We start from the raw sequence: 11019 nt of genomic DNA on the forward strand, positions 1-11019 counted from the left end.
GAAATCAGTGTTTCTCTCATTTTAGATGTTAAAGGGTTACATACTTGGGAATACGTAGTCCGCTCATACTGATTTTGAAAAATGAACTCAACTCTCCTCATCCTTATACTCATTTACTCAAGTCTTAATTCAAGTTAGAAAAGATTGAAAAAGACTTCTCAAAGTGACTCAAAGACTTTCATGAACTTTACTCTTAATCTTTACTTTAATTTGAAATGTAAAATTAAGAGACACAACTAAGATATATGAAGCATTTCTCGATGATTTATGGAGGTATATATAGTTAGTATTAAGAAGGGAATGAAAGCTCGACTCAAAGGAACAAGTACGAATCAATGGACGAAGAAAAAGTTGACTGACACTCGGGTGCAGGGGTGGTCTTTCGTGAAGAAGAAAGTGGACTAACTCTTTGACAAGTTTTCCTCCCGATTATTGGTCCTAATTAACCTTGAATCGATTGATTTCTTCCAAACTCCATTAGATTAATCAACCCGATAAAAGTAGATGAAAATCTACTCAAAATCCATCAAGAACAACCCTCATTCGCAAGACCCTCTCCTCAAGAAATCAAGAAAACTCCATTATCAAAGAATGAAGCACAAAACCTCAAAGAACTTAGTCACGATATAAATATACTCAATTTCATGGATGAATTCAAAATTTGAAACTCATGGCAGGCATGAGAGTGAACAAACCGATCACTATGAAAACTTACTTACCTCGAAAGAACCACGTTCTTTAGGATTTCCCCAATTTCTTAAAGAACATCTTGAAATTTCCTCTTTTCTCCTATTGAACTTTGCCCTAGTTTTCTTGAACACTTTTGTCACGCCCGAGCCTACACCCTAGACATGGCCTGCACTCGATAACTATTGTTGGCCCCAAGCGAACCCTTGGCCTGGCTCAACTCTCAAGGAAAAACTTACTCAACATCAAATAAAGCTCAATGGAAACATTTAACTCAACATCTCAAATAGATAAACTCAAAATAGTTGAGGGAAACATTCAATTGGCCAAAAGAAGCAACTCTAGTCTAGAACATTAACAAATGAAAATGAAAAAGACTTCTCAACTACTACTCCCTATCTATGAAGCTTCTAATACTATGAGGGATGTTGGGACAAGACCCCCGATCACCTTAACAAAACATACACAATAGAAATAAATGAGGGATCCTGCAGAAGCAAGGAGGCTCACCAAACAACTCTGGGACTGCAGGTGGTATCAACGAAGCCCTTGTTGATTACTCTGATCTCCTGTGTCTGCATCATGAATGATGCATGCCAAATTGAAACTTACTTGTAATTCTACCTTGAATTTGAATTATGAATTCTAAGGTTATAATTCACGTGATGAAGGATCTTTCAATGTTTAGATGTAGTTTAGAGTAGTTAGAATCAGAAAGGAGTAAAGGTAAACTTTAAGAGAAATTAGATGGAGTAAATGATGGAAAAAAGGGTGGGGGAACGCGACCCTTACAAACTGCTGGCATGGGGTGCCATCCCCTGAACTTCAGACACTCAATTCTGGCGGCTATCCCTTTCTTCGGTCAATCTGATGAATTTTTCTTCTCGTTTTTTAATCCTAATTCGCTTATAATCAATTGATTTCCTCAAATTATTCTTAGATTCAATTAAACAATACTAATACATGAGAATCTACACAAAAACAACCCTCAAACTGATAACATTTATCTTAAGAACTCATCATAAACGCTTTAAAAATCAAACTTCAAGAAAACTCATCAAGAACTCAAATCTTTCAACCTCAAGAACAAAATTACGATTAAAATCACATGATTGGTGTGTGGGTGAATGAACTAAACACTATGAGAACTCACATACCTCTTAGGGATCAAACCGTTTGTGAAATTCCTCGATAAATCATGAGAATCTTGATGAACGCCTTGAAACTCTCCTTTTTTCTCCTTTTGAAATTCTCTCTAAAACCCTAAGTGTATTTAGGACTATGAAAATTGATCCAGATCTGTTTAGACTCCCAAAATATTACTAAAAATGTTCAAATCTGATGGGGTAAGGAAAAGACCAAAATACCCCTCATAAATTCGGGTAAATTTCCTTAACTTGATAGGGTAACTTCAAACGGGCATATCTCCCTCATACGAACATGAAATTTAGAAAACTCAGTGGCGTTGGAAAGAGGATTTAAATTCCTTTCATTTCATATCTTATGGGCCACCAAAAATATCCTTTACTGAAAGTTATGGTTATTTGAAGTTGACCTAAAACTCATACCTTAAGCATAACTTGCCAAATTCTCAAATTGGCTCTTTCCGAATTAGTTCTTTCTCAATTTAACTCTTTCTAATAATGAGGTGTTACAACTTTCAACTTGAGTGAAAACTTATTTTAATCAGCTTTGACCGCTAATTGAGTAAAAAAAATGTTTAGGCCTAGTGGGGTAAGGAAAAGACCAAAATATCCCTCCCTAATTTGGATGAATTTTCTTTAATTGGATAAGCTGAACTCAAACATGCATATCTCCTTCATTCAAACTCAAAATTTAGCTAACTCAGCAACGTTGAAAGTGGGCTCAATGACGTTTGATTTGATAGCTAATGGGCCACTTAACTCATCATGCGTTGAATGTTATGGTCATTTGAAGTTGACTTAAAACTCACAATTTAAGAGTAACTTGAACAAACCTCAATTATACTCTTTCCAATTTAGTTCTTTATAGATTTAGCTCTTTCTAAGATTGAGGTGTTACATAACAGATTTTATAACTTCTTTTAAATATATACAAATATGAAAATATTGGAAAATTTCTCTATTGCATTTTCTTATTTATACCATTGGTTTGAATGTCAGTGGAAAGAATGTTGTTCTTGCCTATTCTATTATTCTGTTTTTTTTTGGGTTATCTCGATGCTATTAGAGATTGCTTTAGTGCATAAAGCACTTCATATGCTTAAACGAGCTGAGTTATTTGTACTTCAGAAAGCCTATGTGAATCAGGTAGTAAGAAATGGTGATTCTGATTTCTGCTTCATTCTTTCTCCCTTTTTACTAGTTCATCTTATGATGTTACAAAATTTATTGCGACTGTAATCTCCTTTTATCTGATTATGCTTTATCGTCTTGATTCTGGTGGGATGTTTAACTCCTTATCATTACATTTCTATTTTTACAGTAGGCGGTACTTTATAGTCATGACACAACCAGAGTCTTCAAGAATAAGGAACACTTACATCTTTGGTGATTCAAAAGAAGTTGTTGCTAGCTAGAAGAAGAAATGATCATATGAGTTCTATAAGTTCAATGGAAAAGTGTCAGCGTCTAACAGATTTAATAGACGAACAACATCTACTAGAATCACGAAATCCAGAAGCATGAGTTCATATAAAAGACGACTCAAGTAACCATGTAGCGCAACCAGTAGAAGAGCAAGTTCAATTGAATTCTTCTAATGTTGAAGTAAATTAACAATGCGAAGAACAAGGCAATAAAAACTATATTTTATTTATAATATTGCTATCCTTTTTCAATTATAAATCAAATTACAATACTAATTTTGAAGGGTTATCTTTTTTCATGCTCCAAGGCTAGACCCTAGACAAAATACGGCGTACTTGACCCCGGAGGGGTCTAATACAAGCATCTAGCATCATCAATACATAAGACATAGAAAATAATGTGAAAAAATTTAATACTTTTACAATAGAAGTCAACTTCTTCATATAAAGAAAATAGGAACTAGACATTGTCTCAATCACCATCTAAAACATAAGAGCACAAATAGGGTGAATAGAATCAATAGCAACTTGTCCTCGAACTTGAGGACTCACCAAGCCGGGGGAATAGTCAACCCAAGCTTCATCTTCAAGGAAGTAATTAGTATCACGATTGGAACCTACAATCATAGTAAAGTAGAAGGAAGAAGGGGTTTGCTCATAATATGAACTAAGTATGGAAACATGCATAAAATCTTTAAAGCATGATAAAAATGACATTTTATTTGAAAAGAATGCATTTATCAAGTTTGGAAACCAACATACATTTTCAATACCAAAGACAAGTCAGAGTCACATTTATATTCATAACATGGTAATACCCACACCTTAGCAACCCCCGGGAAACACTTGTGCAATGTATGGTTGGCATCCCATAATTCCAACCATACCAAGTACTCCATTGGGACTACCTTAGTCATACACATCACCTTTAGAATTATCATAATCAATAGTCATCAACAAGGAACTAGTCATGTACATTATTTGAACATAAGGAAAGTCATTCAGAAGAACTATCCATTCAACATACATGCGTACATTCAATCTAAACATAACATAAAAGAACCAACCTACAAAATCCTACTAAGTCTACTTGTGCAATGTGGGAGTGAAGTCTGATACACCCACTCCTACTAAGTAAGCTCACCAAGAATTCATAGTATAGTTCATGTTTCATTCATTATCTTTATTACATAGGCAAAAGTTTCCATAACCGACATGGACCATGTGAGCTACATGGAATCTAGTGTCGTGTAACCCCACACCGAAAGAAGTTGTCCTACTTGCTTTAGGTAGAACTAACTATATAGCTATAAGGTGGATCCATTAGCTAAAGTCCTATGTTGGCACATAGTTACGGGATAGGGAGATTGCATCTAGAAACCCGACCTATTGCATTGGCATAGGAGTTTCCATCTCATGAGTTCACTTAGATGACCCAACCTATTGCATTGGCGGAAGGGCCTTTACCTCATTGTCCATATCAACTCGGTGCTTAGCATTACTTCCCAAAATATACAAAATTAGTCTTAAATTGCATTTACATGTGTGAAGGAGTGTTCAAACCTTAATTCAATACAATTTATCATAAAATCTCATAGATTCATTAAACATGAGAATGAACTTTCAACTTTAGAATCAACATTAACATGTGAGTAGCACTTTCACATTACATTCATACTGTTATCATGAGAAATAGCCTTTCAATCAAACAACAATGTTATGACCATCCTAGACAAGTCATACATGAATATGTGTATAGGGTAAGGGGAGAATTTACCTTTCCATAATACCTCAATTTACACAATGGTTATAAGATATGTACCTTTCAAATGAATTATAAGTTCACATACAACTTCCATCATTCATGGACAAACCTTCACAATTTACCCTTTTCAAGGGTAATGAACCAAGTCTCACAACCATAAATAAAAATACTACTTTAAGCATGAATAAACAAGATTCAATGACAAGGTTAACATAGACACAATTCATAATCTTTATCTTACATCAGCAAATCCATCATAATTCATGAAATTGGGGTCATGGGGTAGCACATGGGTTCATGGGAAAAATATACAAGAAAAAATCACCATTAAACATCAAAGCATCCATAATATAATGCAAATAACATAATTAAATCATTTTTAAGATAACCCATGGCTAGAATAGAAACCCTAGTTTTTTAACATTATACCAATTTCGAAATTAGAGTTTGAAGGGCTTCATGGATAAAAGTATTCCATGAATCAAGGTCCCCATAGCTTAATTGAAGCTTTGCCCATGATTTGGAGTTGAGAGGATTAATTATTTATCCCTAACCTTCATGTTCTTGGTGTTCTTTAATAGAGGAACTCGTAGAGAGAGAAATATTGGAGAGAAGAGGGATTTGGGAAATATTTGGGTGTTTGAGTTTATGACTTTAAAATGGGTGAATTTGGCTTTAACACAATATATAAACCACCCCCTAAAATATCCAAAACACCCCCACATTAATTGGACTAAAATAGTAATTGACCTAAGTGACCTTTACTAAATTAACCCGTCCAGTTGCAACGACTATCTTCACGAGCTGTGGTGAGGACCATGACTCCTGGTCCTTCCCGTGAAGATTAGGACAATGGCTAGGGTTTGATGGCATTTGGCATTTGAGCCTAAGTCACCTCCACGGACCCCTTCATGGCTTGTGAAGTGGACCACGGCACGTGGTAATGCCCATGGAATTGAGGCAGTGGCTTTGCCATTTGGGGCCAATTGGCCATTTGCCTAAGGCAACTTCACGAGAGCCTCCCTTGGTGGTGGTCAAGACTACGGACCGTGAAGGTTTGGCCCCTTGTCCATGGTACTTGCCTCATGGCCTTGACTTCTATGACTCATATTTAAGACGTTCATCCTTACGTTTAGGGTCTAGTTCAACCTATCATTTTCCTGAGTGTTACATTATCTCCCTCTTAAAAACATTCATCCTCGAATGGTGATCTAGACACCTTACCACAGAAAAGACTCAACCGAAACCTCTGCATAGGAAAGATTATCATCAACTCCCAAACCTTCTAAAGGAAGGATCGACACCAGATCAACAATGAACTTCTTAAGCATAGAAACATGAAACATCGGGTGAACCCAACTCATTTAGCAAGTCCAGTTCATATGCAACTTTCCCAACGGGTTTCAAGAATTGATATGGGACCACATACCGGGGACTAAGTTTCCCCTTCTTGCCAAACCTCATCTTACCTTCAATAGGTGATATTTTCGAGTAGACCCAATCACCAACCTCAAATTCAAGATCCCTTCTTCTATTGTCGACATAGGACTTTTGCCGACTTTGGTCCGTCTTCAACCTATCTGTAATGAGTCAAACTTTTTCAATGGCATCATAGACTAGTGTGGAACCAATGAGAGCAAACTCACCTAATTCAAACCAACCCACCGGTGATCTACACTTTCTACCACAGAGTGCTTCAAACGGAGCCATGGCAATGCTAGAGTGGTAACTATTGTTGTAGGCAAATTCTATCAAAAGAAGATGATCATCCCAATTACCCTTGAAATCAATAACACACGCCCTCAACATGTCCTCTATGGTTTGAAAGGTGCGTTCGGCTTCACCATCCGTTTGAGGGTGGAAAGTGGTATTAAGTTTAACATTGGTACCAAGCCCTTGTTGAAATGCATTCCAAAAATGTGAAGTAGATTGAGCACCTCTATCCGATATAATAGACAAAGAAACCCTATGCAACTTCAGTACCTCCTTGATGTACAACTTAGCATAGTCTTCTGCCGAGAAAGTTACCTTAACGGGGAAGAAATGGGCTGATTTAGTCATCCTATCAACGATGACCCAAACAGAATCATGTTGCCTCCAAGTAAGAGGCAAACCCACAAAAAAATCCATATTCACCTCCTCCCACTTCCAAGTGGAAATATTTATATCTTGGAGCAAACCTCCCGATTTCAAGTGTTCGACCTTGACTTGTAGGAAATTCGGACATTTGGCAACAAAATCCGCTATATCCTTCTTCATACCATTCCACAATAGGCATCCTGTAGGTCACGATACATCTTGGGGTCTCCCGGACGTATAGGATACCGCGAACCATGAGCCTCTTCTAGGATTTTCTCCCTCAAACCATTAACATCTGGAACACAAAACTTACCTTGGTACTTAAGCACCCCATCTCCCCCTTGGGAGAAAACCTCTACGGACTTATTGAGAACCGATTCTTTCAATTCCATTAAAATAGGATCAAGGTGTTGTTTAGACTTCACATCAATTACAATGGATTATTCGGAACTATGATGAACCACAACTCCACCCTTGGTGGAATCCACTGGTTAGACACCTAACCGGGCCAACCTATGCACATCACGAACCAATTCCTTCTTCTCATCTTCTACATGAGCCACACTACCCATGGAAAATATACTTAGGGCATCCGCAACAATATTAGCTTCTCCGGGGTGGTATAGGATGCTCATTTCATAATTCTTAAAAAGCTCTAACCACCTATTTTGGAGATTCAAATATCTTTGGCTAAACACATATTGAAGACTCTTGTTGTCAGTAAACACATTAACATGGACTCCATAGAGATAGTGTCTGCATATTTTCAAAGCAAATACAACTGCCACTAGTTCAAGGTCATGAGTCGGGTAGTTCTTCTCATGAACCTTGAGTTGCCTTGAAGCATAGGCGATTACTTTACCATGTTGCATAAGGATACATCCCAAGCCCATTCGAGAAGCGTCACAATATACAAAAAACCCATTGATACTCTCTGGTAAAGTCAACACCGAAGCGGAGGTAAGCCTATCTTTCAAATCTTGGAAGATTTTCTCACAAGCCTCCGAATGGTCGTCAATGGAGAAGAGATGCAGGAGAAGCCCTCAACAAATCTCTAACCGGCCAAACCCAAAAAGTTTCGAATATCGGTAGGGGATAAAGGTCTAGGATAATTATTGACCCCATCCGTCTTCTTAAGATCTACCTCGATACCCTTACCCAACACAATATGGCCATGAAAAGCAACCGACCTTAGCCAAAACTCACACTTACTAAATTTAGCATATAATTGGTGGACTTTAAGGACTTGCAATACTATCCTCAAATGCTTCATATGATAACCTCACTCCTGTAATAGATCAAAATGTCGTCAATAAAGACCATCACAAACGAATTAAGATATTGCCTAAATAACCTATTCATTAGGTCCATGAATTCCGCCGGGGTATTTGCTAGACCAAAAGACATAACTAGGAATTCATAATGACCATATCTTGTATGAAAAGACATCTTAGGAATGTCAACCTCTCTCACCTTAAGTTGGTGATAGCCCGACCTTAAGTCAATCTGTGAAAAGTAACTCGCCCGTTGGAGTTGATCAAACAAATCGTCAATTCTAGGGAAAGGATACTTATTCTTTATAGTGACCTTATTTAATTGCGGTAGTCAATACAAATCCTTAGGGACCCATCTTTCATCTTCACAAAAAAAACTGGGGCACCCTATGGAGATATTCTTGGTTGAATAAAACCCTTATCTAGCAAATCATTGAGTTATGCCTTCAATTCTTTTAATTCGGTCGGAGCCATTTGGTAAGGAGGATCAATATGGGTTGAGTATCCGACAAAAGATCAATGTCGAAGTCTATTTCCCGTTCGGGAGGAATTTCGGGTAAGTCATTCGGAAAGACTTCCGTAAACTCCCTCAGTACGAGGACCGACTCTAAAGACGAAGTCTCGGACTCAATGTCCATAACCCTAACAATATGATAGACACACCCCTTAGAAATCATTTTGCTAGCTTTTAGACTTGAAATAAACCGACCTTTAGGGATTGAATTCCCTCCCTTCCATTCTAAAATGGGATCATTTGGAAATTGAAACTTTACTACCCGATTTCTATAATCAATGGAAGCAAAACAAGCATGAAGCCAATCCATCCCCAAGATGACATCGAAGTCCAACATATCTAATTCTATCAAATCAACCAACGTGACTTTATGAGACAAAGAGATAGGACATCTCCTATACACTCTTTTAGCTACAACCGAATTACCTATCGGGGTTGACACGGAAAAAGGTTCTTTTAACTATTCGGGTGACACTTCAAATTTCATAGCCACAAAAGGGGTAACAATAGATATAGTGGCACCGGGGTCTAATAATGCATAAACATTAATTGAAAATACTTGCAGCATACCGGTAACAACGTTTGGGCTCCCGTCTTGATCACTTCTAGATTGGAGAGCATTTAAGTGATTCTTCTTGGGAGCATCGGCATTAGAACCACTTGGTGTAGTTTGATTACACTTTCTTCCCTTGTTAGTACGGGTTGGAAAATCTTTCAATTGGTGCCCACTTTTACCACACCCATAGAAAACACCCATACCGGTAAGACATTTCCCTTCATGCTTCTTACCACACACTGCATATGTAGGCTTGTCCATGGAAGATCCACCCCTATTGCCTCCTCGAGGTTTAGGGTTAGACACCCTATCTTTGTTGGTCTTAGGAGCATTGGAGGAACTTTGATTGGAGAACCTCTTTTTAAACCTAGGTCCACTTTGACCTTCAAACTTACCCTTAGAAGAATATCCATCCTCGGGCCTTGCCCTCCTCACCTCTGTACTCTTCTTTCTAATCCTTGATTCCTCAACTTGTTGAGCATGAACCATCAACCTTGAGATATCCATGTTGTCATGAAGCATTGTCACACAACACTCTTCTTCAATAGCATCGTACACACCGATGACAAAATGACTCATTTTATCCCTTTGATTAGCAACCAAAGAGGGGGCATATTCGAACAACTTAGTGAATTTCAAGGAGTATTCTTGGAAACTCATATCTCCTTGGCGAAGGTTGATGAACTCCTCAACTTTGGCTTCTCTCTTTTCATGGGGGAAAAACTTATCTTGGAAAGCCTTTTTGAATATCTCCCAAGTTATGAGACCCGCCCTTATAGGCCTATTGTCCTTCCATTGTGTGTACCGCACTTGGGCCACATCTTTCAATTGATACCCGGCCAACTCAGCCTTCTCAATATAGGTGACCCCTATAGCCTCCACTCTCTTATAGACCTCCTCCAAAAACTCTTGCGGGTCTTCATTCATTTTGCAATTCAAGAAGATAAAAGTGTTCATCCTAGTAAAATCTCTCAATCGTGAGGCCATGGTACTCACATTGAGCTCTGCCCGGGGCCTAACTTCTCAGTTGTCTTGAGCCTCTTGAGTTTGAGCTTGAGTGGTGACGGTTTGAGCTTGAACCGTGATGAGTTGGGTCAAGTTTGAAAAGTTGACCTTATTTCAACATTACTCATGACCCCTTCATCATTGGGAGCTTGAGGGTCTTGAGGAGCTTGAGGGGAACTTCTTCATTGACATTCTCCCCTTGTTCCCTTCTAGCATTAGCCCTTCTTGTATTCATTGCCTATAATCACAAGAAAAGGGTTAGAAGAAAGGACTTCATAGAGTTAGGACTCCAAGCACGACTAAAGAGTAATGAAAGAAGTGGAAGTTTCTAAACATCTTATAGCCTCTCAATCATAAGTGTGGCGTGCTTCACACTCATGAACAAGTCTCTACTAGACCTGGTTCATTAGACATCAACCTAAATATTATTGCCAAAACCTTATGCTCTGATACCAAGTTTATCACGACCCAAGGCAAGCCCCGAGATGTAACACGGCGTACTTGACCTGGACGGCGTCTCATACAAGCCTCTAACATCATCATTACATAAGACATAGAAAATAATGCGAA

At 38.1% G+C, this 11019-nt stretch overlaps 1 protein-coding gene across 1 annotated transcript; it reads right to left on the reverse strand.

The window, feature by feature from the left end:
* Positions 1–9348: 9348 nt before the first annotated feature.
* Positions 9349–10371, reverse strand: LOC125813510 (uncharacterized). Its single transcript, XM_049493003.1, has 2 exons — positions 9840–10371; positions 9349–9683 (listed from the first exon to the last, which is right to left on the reverse strand). The coding sequence occupies exons 1-2, from the start codon at positions 10369–10371 to the stop codon at positions 9349–9351; spliced, it is 867 nt and encodes a 288-aa protein (XP_049348960.1).
* Positions 10372–11019: the final 648 nt, after the last annotated feature.

The sequence above is a fragment of the Solanum verrucosum genome, unplaced genomic scaffold (assembly GCF_900185275.1).
Source record: "Solanum verrucosum unplaced genomic scaffold, falcon-dt-bn FXZP01000134.1, whole genome shotgun sequence".
In the NCBI taxonomy this organism is placed as follows: Eukaryota; Viridiplantae; Streptophyta; class Magnoliopsida; order Solanales; family Solanaceae; genus Solanum; species Solanum verrucosum.